This window comes from Equus quagga, chromosome 2 (genome assembly GCF_021613505.1).
Source record: "Equus quagga isolate Etosha38 chromosome 2, UCLA_HA_Equagga_1.0, whole genome shotgun sequence".
Classification (NCBI taxonomy): Eukaryota; Metazoa; Chordata; class Mammalia; order Perissodactyla; family Equidae; genus Equus; species Equus quagga.
Genome location: NC_060268.1, coordinates 65,802,259 through 65,818,003, shown reverse-complemented (window position 1 = coordinate 65,818,003; position 15,745 = coordinate 65,802,259). Strand labels below are relative to the sequence as shown.

At 39.4% G+C, this 15,745-nt stretch overlaps 1 protein-coding gene across 5 annotated transcripts in view; it reads right to left on the bottom strand.

The window, feature by feature from the left end:
* The window catches only part of LOC124235408 (neogenin), a 247,023-nt gene that overhangs the window by 22,618 nt on the left and 208,660 nt on the right, over window positions 1-15,745 (bottom strand). For 4 of the 5 annotated variants that reach the window (XM_046653310.1, XM_046653311.1, XM_046653307.1 and 1 more), the window contains exons 16-20: window positions 10,228-10,323; window positions 7,934-8,157; window positions 7,713-7,851; window positions 5,439-5,546; window positions 3,746-3,940 (exon numbers count right to left, since the gene is read on the bottom strand). In XM_046653310.1, the coding sequence (XP_046509266.1) occupies window positions 3,746-3,940; window positions 5,439-5,546; window positions 7,713-7,851; window positions 7,934-8,157; window positions 10,228-10,323 (762 nt within the window). The remainder of the gene's footprint in view (window positions 1-3,745; window positions 3,941-5,438; window positions 5,547-7,712; window positions 7,852-7,933; window positions 8,158-10,227; window positions 10,324-15,745) is intronic. The other variant, XM_046653308.1, reaches the window with a different exon arrangement.

The following is a 15,745-nucleotide window of genomic DNA, read 5'->3' as shown; positions in this document are numbered from 1 at the left end:
GTGTTTGGATTCTTTTCTCAAATCATAAAGTTACCTTTCCAAATATAAAGTTACCCTAAGCAGGAGCAGGAAGGTAAGTGGAGGTTCAAATTGGGTTCTCAGTTCCTGCTCAGTCACCTAAATATGCACAGATGAAAACACAAGTCTTCCCTCTCATTGCTCACAAAAGACACTGTGTCCTAATCCATCATTACGGAAGAAAGTGAGTGAGACGGCCGACCTCAGACTTGGGACCACCTCACAAGCACTTCAGAAAACACAATTATCAGGTTTTTAGAAATTTATGTTCTTAGTCTTGAATGTTTTTCTTCACATTTATAGAAAGAGCTGCTGGGGTAAAAGCAAATACAAGGAGTCCTTTCTCAATAAAGCAAAGGTATTCCTCAATCCAAGGTTTGGGGCCAGAAAGCAGTACTGCACTTCTCTTGAAGAGGTCTGAAAGAGCTGCAGAGTAAAAGCGCTCCTCGGTGTTAAGACGGCACGGTGCTTAACAGACGTCTGCACTGGAATGTATCATGTACTCTGTCAGGTGCTAACTGACTCTTGGCTACTTCTTTAACTATTGTGTTTGGGTCTCAGTTTCCTCATTGTGAAACAGTGATAATAATGGTATCAACTTCACGAAATTGTTGTGAGGATTCAGTGGAAATTTAATACTACAAAATATTTTGAATGCTGCCTGACACATAGCAAATATTCAATAAATATTAACGACTATTATTACAAGCATAAGAAATCTTTAAGGAAAAATATAATCTTCCCCTTTACAGTGGCAGAGAGCATGAAGCTTCAGAAAGCACTTATAAGTGAGGGTTATTTCCACAAATAAAGCTTGATTACAAACGCGTAAACTAGATGTGTCTCTGTGAAACATTAGAGCTTAGGTCAAGTAACTTCCATAAATTATTGGAATTGGAGGAAATGAAACAAATTAGAATCTGAAGGTTTCTGTATGTAGTTCATTTAGCAGAATAAATCTAGAGATGAAAACAATATTTTCTGTTTCCAGAAGATCAAAACTCCCAAAGGTAACAAATTCTTGGGTATCCAAAAGGGTATAATCTAGAATTTAACTTGCAGTCCCTGACCCTCTTCCACTGTCCATACTTACTACTTTATCTCCTTACTTCCACTGCCATCACTCCTCCCAAATGGCACACTCCATAGGTCAAGATTCGAGTTGTTCTTTCCACTATGATAAAGTCTAGTTGGCAGAGATTACTGAGCTTTTGTAAGGCTCTTCATATGTAAGTGTACTTGTTTGTCAGGTAGCCTACATTTAAGCCAAACTATCCAGAGTATATTATGTAAATAATTGCAAAGAACACATTTTGCCAACTACAGTCATGAGTCGCTTTACGGTGGGGATACATTCTGAGAAATGCATTGTTAGGTGATCTTGTGCGAACATCATAGAGTGTCCTTCCACAAACCTAGATGGTATGGCCAATACAGACCTAGGCTCTATGGTACTAATCTTATGGGACCACCGTCAGATATGCAGTCCATCGTTGACTGAATCACCGATACATGGTGCATAACTGTAAACTGGTTGGTTTAATTCCTGTATTTCCCAACATTTTTTCTTTTAAATTTAACCTATGAACAAGAAATTCCAAGGATTAACCAAACTCCAAAAATATCTATGTGTGAAGAATTTTTAAATACCAGAGGTGTGGTACACGCTAAGAAGTGCACTCTGGCTCATGGAGTAAAGTGAGGGAAGAACAATGCAAACATTTATATTCTGTGCATATACAGTATGGTTATTTTTCTGTTCTCACACTTAAGTCAAAGTTTCTACCACGACTGGGTGCCTTACACACACACACACACACACACACACACACACACACACAGCATGTTTGCAGTTTCTCCAAGGTACAACAAAAGACTCACTGAATGCAAACACATTTCCAAAGCCCTGAAACTTGAAACCTCAAGTTCTGACTCCTCCTTGCCATTAACCAAGCTCCAAAGACTTTGTGTTTCTAATTAACAACTCTTAAACCATCAAAGCAACTATTAAATTTACTTTTTTGAGGAAGACCGGCTCTGAGCTAACATCTGTTGCTGAGCTAACATCTGTGCCAATCTTCCTCTATTTTATATGGGACACAGCCACAGCGTGGCTTGATGAGCAGTGCTAAGGCCTCACCCAGGATCCAAAGCTGTGAACCCCAGGCTGCTGAAGTGGAGTGCACAAACTTAACCACTACACCACCAGGCTGGCCCCCCCATTAGATTTATTTTTATTGCTCTTTCTTAGTATAAAAAACAGATACCAACTTTAACTGACTTCCCAGAGACGAAAATCACAAAGTACAGTTCCCTCTCCACAACAGTAATTATAGTGAAAAGACCATGCTGACAGATCATTTCAAGAACACTGACACCGAGGCCTGTGCTTCCTAAGCTTCCATCTTAAACTGTTTCTATCCTCTTTTAAAATGAGCAGATATATTTAAGGGAAGAAATGGAAAAAGAGTTCTGAATTAAGCTTATGCTAACAGAACAAACAGCACCAATTTTGTCACTGCTAATCACACAACTCAGTAGGGTAAATTTGTAGATTCTTGTCAGGCGTGTGTGTAGGGGGGAATACAGTATTTGCTGAATTTGATTATAACTTTTCATTTAGAGATACTAATAAAATTCTAGATGCTACAAATATAACAAATTGGTATGCTTGTTCTCATCATGCTCAAATGACTATCACTGTCACAGAACTTCAGTATCTCAGTGCAAAGGGTAATCTGACCCATGCTTAAAGCCAATCTCCCACAGCTGCAGAACTGTTCGTTCGACTCAGTTGTTTTCCTATCAGACTATTTAGCTCCTAAGTAGATTCCCAAGCTTTTCAGGTACCCCAAGTGCCACAAACATGGACTCAACTCCACTTTGGCCAATATGTGGTTTTTAACACATGCTACTGGTTTTCAGGAAAACAAAAACAAAAACAATGAGAGGCTAATAAGAGGTCACTGAAGAGAGGAAAGGAAAGAGAGGCCATCTACTCATTTACCTTGATCATTAGGCATTTTATCAGAGGAGTCCGCTAACAGGCCAAGCACAGGGGAAGAAAAAAACAAGAGCAAGGATCACAAGCTTTGAAGATGGGACAGGCAGAATTTTTAAAAGAAAAAATAAAACCCCACACTTCCAAACAAATTGAGTCTTGTTTTTACTAACAGAAAAGAAATCCATTTATGGTTTCCCTATTTCCATAGACTGAGTCCCCAACTAACTTTTATTCCTGAACTCACTTAGCTCAATACTTTATCTTCACTTTCTTACCTAGTGTTTTCTTTAAAGGGCCCCTTTTAGTCTCTCGCTCTACAAAGGTCCACAAATAAGCCTTTCAGGTTAAAAGCCTGCATGTGTTGAAAGAGAATCATCCATCACAATAACATGCTGTTACTCTGTATGGGAACCAAGAGAATCACATCTGATCTGACTATAAAAACTCTTAGACACTGCATTCATCTGCCTCGAACAGCCTTGAGTCAAAGTTCCCTTGTATATGATACGGTTAGGCAGTAACCTAGGGAGTGCTGATTTGTCGGTCAATGGGTGGGTGAGGGATCATTCTGAGATAAATGTTCACATTGTGGCTCATAAGCTCACCATCAAGCTCGCCATCAGGACTTCTATCATCCATAGTCTCTACATGCTAACATGATATGTGCAAACATAGCCCCACTACAGAGACACAGAATAAAACACTCTTTTTGGGGAACTTTACCTTTAGGCGTTCTGAACTGGACAGCTTCAGACATGGGCCCCATGCCCTTTGAGTTCCGGGCCTGGATTTTGAAGTAGTATGGTGTGTCAAGTGTTAACTCTTGTATCTGGTGAGTCAGCCTGTTTCCCACCACAGGCTCAATAACCCAGTCATGTATCTCTGCATTCACATCTGTACTGTAATATATGATGTAACCTATCCAAAAAAGTTAATAAGAAAAGAAACTTTATTTCTGCTTCTCCTTTTGCAATCAGTAAGTTAATAAAGATATATGTTACAGCACATACAAGTAGAGAACAAATTACTGGTTAAACAGCAATGGTAAAATACATTAAATGCTAAACATAATATAGAGAAAACCACCTTTCGATGGTGCCAGGCTATAAGTTATCATCTATATCAGGTGAAGTAATAAAAGTAGTTAAGATAAAAATATAGGGTTAAGTACTCTCGCAAGCTAAGAAATCATATAAAAATAATAGTACAATCACTTCAACATCCTAATAGTTGAATAATGTAGCCTTTAAGGATCTACAATTAAAATAATGCAGTTTTGAAAACCAATAATGACCTGCCATGCTGTTTTAGCTCTCACCAATGTGATTTCCAAGGAGAAAAACTGGAGATGGGCGGCAATTTTTGTTAAGTTCTCCCAGAAGAACTTGGGGTGGGTGAAGCCAGTGAAACATCACCTGATACTTCCACCAGAGGGCACTCAATCTCCAAGGCTGAGGCAGGAAGAGCCACAACCATAAGCCTACCTGACCTACACAGTGCAAAAATGTACTGCATTATTGCTGGTTTTTAAAGACAAAGTAAAATGTAATCCACGTCAAGTCATGCTTGGTTCTTTTATGGTAGAGGTAAATTCAGAAACCTAAAGAATGACATAAAGACCAGGCATTTATGGAAAGGGATTCCTCTTGAAAGGCGAAGCAGAACAAGACTAAAAAACGCTTTTGCGTTCCTTAGGCCACTTTATTCACACAAAGGAACTTTAGAAGGCCAACTCCTGTTCCTCAGCATACACATGGAATACAGGCTCCAACGGTAATAATTAACAGCTAAATCTCATCAGGCTTTCCTCCATGGTAAGCCTGAGGAAGGCACAGTGTCCCTATTGTGGAAGGTTCTCCTCTGGAAGTCCAAGGAAAATTCCAGGTCCCTTCAAAGGCCTAGGTCAATTCAAATATTAACTCTAGTTGTAAGAGTACAGGAAGGTGAAGTAGCAGGCCTGGGGGAAAAAAGGAATTAAAAGTCTAATGGGCTTTTTTGGGATTCAGGATAGAAGAGGTGAATCTATATTTATTGAGTATCACCCTGTGGAGTTAGATGGGGTCTTTAACTCCAAAGCTGGTCATCTAGTCAGAGCCAGAGAAGAACAGCTTTTCTGAGGAAAAGAAACATGTCCATAAGGTCCCGCTATAACCAAAGGCTGTCTAGGGCAACCCATGCCCATGAGATTTCATACAACGTGAGTCAGAACAACCAGCTGGTGGCTCAGTTTTACATCACTTTGGGCAAACAGCACACCCCCATGCTCCACTTTCAAGGACCATCATGACTCACGGCTCCTCATACAATGACCAAGCGGCCTTCAGACTTCCATTCCTCCTAACAAACAGCACAGCACTCTCCTGGAGTGACTCTACCAGGCAGGAACTGGGAACAGACACACTCAAAAGCATCTTACCTGTAATTTTGCCATTGGCTTCAGAGGGAGGCTGCCAATTTACAATTATGGTCCTAGGTTTTCCCTCCTTACTCACAACTGTCACATCCTTGGGTGGAGAAGTGGGAACTACAAAATAACAATGCTTTCAATAACTGCTGAGCATTTCAGTTTAATCCACCATTTCCTCAACCCTTTCCACTTATAAAGCACAATAAAAGGAACAAGGCAAAAGATAAGCCACCTGGCTTCAAAGAACTCATAGTCTATCTATAAATAGCTCCAATAAAAAGAAGAATACGCAAAGTGCCAAAGAGAAAATACCATACTATGAGGATACAGAGCTGGGATCTCAGCTGGGGGTCAGGGATAGATAGGATAGTTAGGCAGGGAAATAGAAACACATCTGATGCTACCAAGGTCCTACTATATGCCAGGCATTTTACAAATACCATCTCACTTAACATTTATGGCAACCTGAAACGGAGTTACTATCTCTGCTTGACATATCAGGATACTGAAAATGAGAAAAGTTATGTAATTTGCCAAGATGACATTTCCCACTCCAATTTGGATTATTTTGTTAGAATATTTTTAAGTGTAAAACAATTTTCTCTCTCACCTATAGTTTACTCTTCAAACCAAATATGACATTTGAAAATCCTTATTCCCTGAACCAATAAATAATATACAAATTGATGTTTTTTATTTTAAGTTTGCACTGAAAAGATACTGTCAACTGAGGTTATTGCTCTGAAATGCAAAGCTCTTTATGGAACAGAAAAAGCAATAAAAATGAAAATGAGAGTATGTTTCTTGTGCTTCCACATTACAGCTGAAAACTTTTAATGTATTAGTAGGGAAATAAGCAAATTAAGTATATTGTTAAATTTACTCTTCTATTCCTAAAATATTGGAATTTTCCTAGTATAAAATGGAAGGAAGCCTGGTGAAATGCAAGCATCCTAAAGGAATATGTAACATCATATATTAGCTAATGGGTTGGAAAGAAAGCACAAAGATCTTCTTAAAACTGGCAAAGAAAGCAAACTCAAGGTCTACTTAAGCCTTTGTGCACTATATTTCTAGCTCTCCAAATGCAACCCTTTCTCTCTGTGGGAAGTCCAACCAACCGTGCAGAAGACAAAAAGACATTAGTGCCAAGCCCAGTCAGGGAGACTTTATAGCTCCATTCTGTCATTTTTCATATATAGAAGAGAAAGAAACAGGAGGCTAGAAGAGACAGAGACTCCCAATGGGCAGACATATCTCCATGCTAGGAAAGTACAAGGGGCAGAAGGCTACGCCTACAAGCAGGCAAAAAGCAAACAATCTCAAACTTGGATGACCTGCTTTTCCCTTAACTTGCTTAGTTATCTTTTCTCTTTCACGTTTACTTACAGACAAAAACCATAAGGACACTCCAGTGGGAGATTTTACAAGATACTAATTGGCTTGCAAGAAAGCTGCCATGCTCAGGTTCTAGCAAGCATGGCACTGCAGCTGCCTGGTGAAGGACAGGTATCTTCATCTTTTCTATCTCATGTTAACAGTAAAGCAAGATTAATGACAATAATCTCTTACATCTATGCAGTGCTTTATAATTTACCATGTGCTTTCCTTTTATTTATTTATTTTTTTTGCTGAGGAAGATGAGCCCTGAGCTAACAACTGTGGCAATCTTCCTCTATTTTGTCTGTGGGTTGCTGCCACAGCATGGCTGATGAGTGGGGCAGGTCCAAGCCTGGGACCCATGAATCTGGGCCACTAAAGTGGAGTAGGCCAAACTTAACCTCTAGGCCACAGGGCCAGGCCCTACCATGGGCTTTCCTATCTGCTCCTCATTTTACCCTTACAATAACTTGATAAAGTAGAAAAGGCAGAAATTATTACCCCTCTCTTATAGATGGAAGAAACATATTCAGAGAGGTTGGATGACTTGCTTATGACCCACAGTCAGTAGATGGTCGACCTGGGATTGAACTCAAGTCTCTTGATTCCTAAAAGCCAGTATACTCTGCATTATATTATCCTGTTATTTGATAATGTTCTTGTACAATGATGAAAAAAACATAATTCATCAGCTGAAAAAGCAAACACTGAACTCTAGCTGTAGTTGTTCACTGTGTTCTGTCAATATGTCAATCATGCACTCAACTCTTTCCTTGGGTAGTAAAAGCAGGTGATGAGAAGTCTCATGACTTGGAATGTGGCACACCATTAGCACAGACTTCTACTGATTTTCACATCTTGCAAAGAAGAAATGCCATGTGACAAGTTTCTGACAACACATACCTAATTCAAAGGTGGTCCCATGGGCCGTCATACTCCATGTGCTTGATCTTCGACCTTTGGTCACCATCACGGAGAATTCATAGAGTGTATTTGCTTTTAAACCAGTCACCAAATAACTCAAAGTTGTTGCATTTGCATTCTGGAAATATTTGAATTGAGAATTTTAGAATGAGAAAATATCAATAATTAGCTTTTCTCACCCAGAGCAAATGAGCCAGTACCTTGTACTTGGTGTTTGCTGGGATGTTGGTTTTCCATCGGACTGTGTAGTACCGGGAGTCTGTAATCTTCTGGTGTTTGGGCAGTGAGTTGTCCGCCCATGTGATCCTTATGGTGTCATGACTCAGAATGGAAGCCTGAACTCCCACTGGTGGCATCATGGGAGTGGGATCTGGCACTGGAGTGTATGGAGCATTAATAACAAATAAATCAACTTCAGAAGTGTCTGGGTAAAAAGTAATTAAAAAAGGGAAGTGGCATTTTAACATAAACAAATAGAAAAGAAAAGGGAGATGCGGGGTAATATAACGGAATGAAAAGGTGAGAAATGAAGAAAGAGAAAAAGAATCCAGAGTTAATAGACAACCACTATTCATTTAAAAGAAAATGTCCACTTGTGTTCTTGCAGGAGAACATATAGAGAAACAGTAATTAACTATATTCTCTACTGTATTCTGTAGGTATATTCAATTTTGATAATTCAGTGATTAATGTTTTTATACTTAAATTTTCTTTAAATTACTTGAAAATTCTACCTCTTGTCCAAAAAGGATCATGAGAAACTAAAAATTGCTTTTAAAATCAAGAGTATAATTTCTGAAGAAGCAGCACAAAGCTCATGATCTGTTTTGATATTTCACAGAATGTGGCTGAATTTTTGGGACATGGCTTATAAATGCACATCACTGGACATGTGAGGATCCTCCTCTCAAACCTGAGTCCTGAATGTCAGCCAATAGCGATTTAGCCTGGCCTTGGTATTGGGGGTATTTGATACCACACAGGGTCCAGTTCAGATCTGCTGATATCCTGGGTCTAAAATCAGTGCAGCAATATGGCTCACATCCAAATAAAGCAGAAAGAACTCAGGGCATTACTCTTCCTTGAGGAAAGGCAAACTGACACCATGCAGGAATATCTGCCACACTTTCTCTAGCAGAGTCAGAGAACAACCCACTGATGAATCCCAATCAGTTACAGGAAATGCCATAGTTATCATGGGTCCAAGTGACACAATGATTTATTTTATGTTAAGGTTTTAAAATAGGTTTCCCACATGGTTATGGTGATTAGCCCTTCCTATAACTCAAAATCTGAAATGGCATGAGCCTTGTTTATGAATAACTGCCAAGCTAAAGTAATAGTCTACATCTGTGTATTTCTTACACAATGAGGACTAAAAATAACAGAGGAACAGCACACGTCATAATCAAGGGCTTTGTTCAAAGATGGGGACACATACCAATTAGTTACAGAAAATGCACCTTCAGGTAAAAAAGTCATTAGACTTCTTTGAGAAATTTTCTCTTGTTAACAACTCTTGGAAAAGATAACTAAGTTACATGACTTAGGAACACTTCCTTTTATATTTCTAGCCAGAAGGCTATATTTTTAAGTCACATAAAAGAAAATAATTTCAAATTTGTTTTTTTCTATTACAGACTGATTTAAGAAAGTAGTAAACCATTTATTTAAATATTCTTTTTCATCTTTTTTTCCTTTCTTGAATATCAAAGCTATTTTTAAAAAGAACATATAAAGCTGTAAGCACACGTAACAGAAGACAGGACAGAACTACCAAATACGCAGTAATGATATTGGTCTTCTCAAGTAAGCATTAAAAAAAAGGGACAGAGATTATCTTTACAAAAAGAATAAGGCCAAATCTGTACTATCACGCAAAGTATCCAGAAGACATAGCAGGCAATACAGATTCACAATTCTGGGAAACAAATGGAAAAGAGCATTTCTGAAAATGCTAAATCCTTTGGTTGTCAGTATTCCTTAGAAAAATGTACAACTCATATATTTCTATCAATAAACTTTCTCATTGAGATCTAAATTAAATGTTTTATATGTCTACAGAAACTTTACATTAGATGTCTATTCCTCTAAAGATATTTTAAATAGATAAATTACAAAGAAAAATAATGAATATAATGAATATCTGGTCTCTTGTAATAAATGTACAGTTGATCAAATGGATAGTACATCTGACTTTATACTCTTTATATAAATAAAACTTATAGGTTACTGATGGCAGCAATAAATGTATACGATTTTCTTTACTAGTCACCTGAGTTGGTTGGGAAAGTATTTTTCTAGTAAGCTTTATTTATATAAAAAAGAAACTAACAGAACTTTCCATGTTGAAAGCCCATTTTCCTATGTGAAGCCTTCACCCTGAACTACCACATACTTTTCCTTCCACTGATACCTATGGGGCAGGCTTATGCCAACACTCCCTTAAGCTGCTGGAAAACGCTGAAGACCAGAGATGGATAGGATTCCTTACCTGTGTGAGGTCTGGTCACAGCGCTCTCGTACAGGGGGATGCCTTCACCCACATTGTTAAAGGCTTTCAGGGTAATCACATAGTGAGAGCTGGGATCTGAAGGAAAGAAACAAGTCAAAATACTTTTTAAAAAAGCCTCACTACAGAATTTTAAAAATTTAAGCGTGACTGTGCATGATCTTAATTGTAGAGAAAGGAAGGAAGGTTTTAAAAACTTGTATGCAGGATTATTTTGGGGTGTGGGGAGATGTGGAGATGGCCGCATACACAGTATAGAAAAACTGGCCGGGATCAACTTCCTGGAGTGAGTCCCAGGAGTGAGTTTGACTGTGCTTGCATTCTCTCCTGGCCTCAACAAATAAATGGTTTAGTGATGTTATTATATAGTGTAGAGCTTGGATTAGAATGAGTAAATAGCATTTTTAAAAAATTGAGTTCATAATAGTTTACATCAATGTGAGGTTTCAGTTGTACATTATTTCTCGACTGTCACCACATAAGTGCTCCCTGTCACCCCTGTGCCCACCCCTCTACCCCCAACCCCTGGTAACCACTGAACTGTTTTCTTTGTCTGTGCATTTGTTTATATTCCACAGATGAGTGAAATCATCTGGTGTTTGTCTTTCTCAGTCTGGCTTATTTCGCTTAGCATAATTCCCTCTAGGTCCTTCCATGTTATTGCAAATGATGAATTTGTTTTTTCTGGCTGAGTAATACCCCATTGTATATATATAGACACCACATCTTCTTTATTCAATTGTCGGTCGATGGGCACTTGGATTGCTTCCATATCTTGGCTATTGTGAACAGTGCTGCAATGAACATAGAGGTGCATGTTATCTTGGATTGTTGATTTCAAATTGTTTAGGTACATACCCAGTAGTGGGATAGCTGGGTCATATGATAGTTCTATTTTTAGTTTTTTGAGGAATCTCCATACTGTTTTCCATAGTGGTTGCACCAGTTTGCATTCCCACCAGCAGTGTATGAGGGTTCTCTCCTCTCCACACCCTCTCCAACATTTGTTATTTTTAGTCTTAGTGATTATAGCCACTTTAATAGGCGTAAGGTGGTATCTTAGTATAGTTTTGATTTGCATTTCCCTGATGATTAGTGATGTTGAACATCTTTTCGTGTCTTTATTGGCCATCTGTATATCTTCTTTGGAAAAATGTCTGTTCATCTGCATTCTTTGATCGGGTTGTTTTTTTTATTGTTCAGTTGTGTGAATTCCTTAAATATTATGGAGATTACGCCTTGTCAGATATATGATTTGCAAATATTTTCTCCCAATTGGTGGGCTGCCTCTTTGTTTTGATCCTAGTTTCTTTTGTGTTGCAGAAGCTCTTTAGTCTGAGGAATTCCCACTTGTTTATTTTTTCTTTTGTTTCCCTTGTCTGAGAGGACATGGTATTTGAAAAGATCCTTTTTAGTTCGATGTCAAAGTGTGTACTATCTATATTATCTTCTAGGAGTTTTACAGTTTCAGGATGTATCTTCAAGTCTTTGATCCATTTTGAGTTTATCTTTTTGTATGGCATGAGATAACGGTCTACCTTCATTCTTTTGCATGTGGCTGTTCAGGTTTCCCAACACCATTTATTAAAGAGACTATCTTTTCTCCATTGTATGTTCTTGGCACCTTTGTCGAAGATTAGCTGTCTGTAAATGTGTGGTTTTATTCTGGGCTTTCAGTTCTGGTCCACTGATCTGTGTGCTTGTTTTTATACCAGTACCATGCTATTTTGGTCACTATGGCTTTGTAGCACATTTTGAAGTCAGGGATTGTGATGCCTCCAGCTTTGTTCTTTTTCCTCAGGATTGCCTTAGCAATTTGGGGTCTTTGGCTGCCCCCTATGAATTTTAGGATTCTTTGCTCTATTTCTGTGAAGAATGTCATTGGGATTCTGATTGGGATGGTGTTGAATCTGTAGATTGCTTTGGGTAGTATGGACATTTTAACTATGTTTATTCTTCCAATCCATGAGCAAGGAATCTCTTTCCATCTCTTTATGTCATTATCAATTTCTTTCAGTAATGCTTTATAATTTTCATTGTATAAGTCCTTCACCTCCTTGGTTAAATTTATTCCCAGGTACTTTATTTTAGTTGTGATTGCAAATGGAATTGTATTCTTGAGCTCTCTTTCTGTAAGTTTGTTATTGGAGTAAAGAAAAACAACTGATTTTTGCAAGTTGATTCTGTACCCTGCAACTTTACTGTAGTTGTTAATTATTTCTATTAATTTTCCAATGGATTTTTGGGGGTTTTCTATATATAAGATCATGTTGTCTGCAAACAGCAAGAGTTTCACTTCTTCACTCCCTATTTGGATTCCTTTTATTTCTTTCTCTTGCCTAATTGCTCTGGCCAAAACCTCTAGTACTATGTTGAATAAGAGTGGTGATAGTGGGCATCCTTGTCTTGTTCCTGTTCTCAGGGGGATGGCGCTCAGTTTTCGCCCATTGAGTATGATGTTGGCTGTGGGTTTGTCATATATGGCGTTTATTATGTTGAGGTAATTTCCTTCTATCCCCATTCGTTAAGACTTTTTACCATAAATGGCTGTTGGATCTTGTCAAATGCTTTCTCTGCATCTATTGAGATGATGATGTGGTTTTTATTCCTCAGTTTGTTGATGTGGTGTATCACGTTGATTGACCTGCAGATGTTGAACCATCCCTGTGTCCCTGGTATGAATCCCACTTGATCATGATGTATGTTCTTTTTGATGTATTGCTGAATTCCGGTTCCCAAAATTTTGCTGATGATTTTTGCCTCTATGTTCATCAGCGATATCGGCCTATAGTTCTTTTTTGTGCTGTCCCTGTCAGGCTTTGGTATCAGAATGATGTTGGCTTTGTAGAATGTGTTAGGAAGTGTTCCATCTTCCCTAATTTTTGGAATAGCTTGAGAAGGATAGGTAGTAAATCCTCTCTGAAAGTTTGGTAAAATTCCCCAGGAAATCCGTTTGGTCCTGTGGTTTTATTCTTTGAGATGCTTCTGATTGCTGTTTCAGTCTCTTTCCTTGTGATTGTCTATTCAGATTATCTGTTTCCTCTTGACTCAGCTTTGGGAGGTTGTAAGAGCCTAAGAATTTATCCAAAGAATGAGTAAAAAGCACTTTTTTTTTTTGAGGAAGATTAGCCCTGAGCTAACTACTACCAACCCTCCTCTTTTTGCTGAGGAAGGCTGGCCCTGAGCTAACATCCATGCCCATCTTCCTCTACTTTATACATGGGACACCTACCACAGCATGGCGTGCCAAGCAGTGCCATGTATGCACCCGGGATCTGAACCAGCAATCCCCGGGCCGCCAAGAAGTGGAACGTGCGCACTTAACCACTGCGTCACCAGGTCAGCCCCAAGTAAATAGCATTTTCATGTGTTGGAAGGCCATAGGAGGAACTTGGAATGAAATAAACCTCTTTCCTTCTCAGAAGGAGGACAGTGATTGGAACAACCAAGACAGAGAAGTAGGAAATAAACTGTTAACTCGGTAACCACTGAATGTCCTTAACTCTCTCGGGGTCCCCAAACCTCATCCAGCCCTCATGTAGACAACTTGGCTGGATAAGATACAGTCCAGGATTTCAACTGGCTTGGAGGTGATGCTTCCGGAAATCTAAGACTGAAAGAAACACTCCCTGCAGGTGATCATGTAAAATGCTACTAGTCAGACTCAGTGAAAAGAGAGGGTATTGCATTCATTCTCCCATTCACTGAGGTAAATCAGGAAGGCCCTACTTCATCACACTCCTGATCCAGGCAAGGTTTAGTATGGGTACTGCTAAAGCCCAGTTTCAGAACGAAGACTTGGGCTCCACTAAAGTGTTGTAGAGTGAGGCATTAACCCATACCACTCACTTCTCGCAAAATTAGGCAGTTTTCCAAAGCGGTTACATCTCAAGTGGCTTGCATCACTTCAAAAGCCTAAAACAGCTGTTTTGCTTGGTGGCCCACTCTCTAGATACCAATAGGCAATATACAAAGGCACCTGGGGGGCCGGCCTTGTGGCGTAGCGGTTAGGTTCACATGTTCCGCTTTGGAGGCCCAAGGTTCGCCAGTTCGGATGCTGGGTGTAGACATGGCACCGTTTGGCAAGCCATGCTGTGGCAGGCGTCCCACATATAAAGTAGAGGAAGATGGGCAAGGATGTTAGCCCGGGGCCAGTCTTCCTCAGCAAAAAGAGGAGGATTGGTGGCAGATGTTAGCTCAGGGCTAATCTTCCTCAAAAAAAAAAGGTATCTGGTCTTCCAATGTCAGAAAGAATTGACAACAAATGGGATCAACAAGACAGTACTTGACTGGCGAGGGAAAAGGAAAAGGTGCTGGTTTGGGCAACATCATTCACTGAGATTGGGGACATGGTTGCCTCAGAGCAACCATGACATCCATTTTCAAGGCTTGACTCCAGGCACCCTTCTATTCCTACTTTTCACTCTCTCCCTATGTGCTTTCACTCATTTCCTTAGCCCAGATGAGCGTGTACGTGCCATCAGGTGCAAATACATATGTCTAGTATTTGTTCCAGACCTGTTCTGACCACCGGACCTCTATGTTCAACTGTCTGTCTGGCATCTCCACCTGGATGTCTGAAATCTCTCTTTCTTGCCTCTCTCCCCCCACTTCAGTGCTCCCTAGTTCATAAACGGCACTACTACATGCCCTGCTGCTCAAGTCAGAATCTCCTTCCTACCCTATATGCAAGTCATCAAGTCTTGCTCAGTCTACTTGCCTCTCACCACTCTGCCTTGTTCACTAGGCTCCGTCTTTACCAGCCATCTCTCAGTTCACTGAACACTATGTGCTCTCCTACCAGTGGGCTTTAATACATGCAGCTGTTCCCTATGCTGGGGACACACACCACCCTTCTTTACCAGGACAATGCCTATTCATCTGAAATGAATGAAAGGGCTCATCTCAGACTGGATTAGCCTCTCTAGTTACATAACATGTAGCACTCCATTTCTCTTCTTCAGCGTTCTAAACAATTTCAATTATTTACAAATTATATTATTTCTAATAATTGGGACCATGTCTGTCTGATTCTCTGCTTACAGTGTCTGGGATACTGTAGGTGTTCATTAAACATTTGCTGATTGATCGAAAAGTTTGCAGGAGAAGACACTAACTTTAATTTTGATTAAATTATGATAGAATATGGGCTATATTCCAGTATGGATACCAGTAAACAAACATTTATATGGATCTGAAGATCAGAAGAGTGCTCTAGTTTGACTAACAAATGAATTCCTAAATATACCCTACTTCTGACTTTCTTTTGTTCAACATTATATGCATCCTAGATTATCTGTGTTGATAAATACAGCTCAAGCTTATTTCACTTTATGCCAACTTAAATTTTTTTTGCCACTTCTCAATGTGCCCTCTGCTCTGTAATAGTCTGTTTACTCTCTTCAGCACACACAGCGTTCCCTCTCGTCTCTTATTTTCAAACGCTATTCTGACTCAGTCTTCCAAGCCCAGGTTCAGCTTCTTCCCTGACTGCTCTACT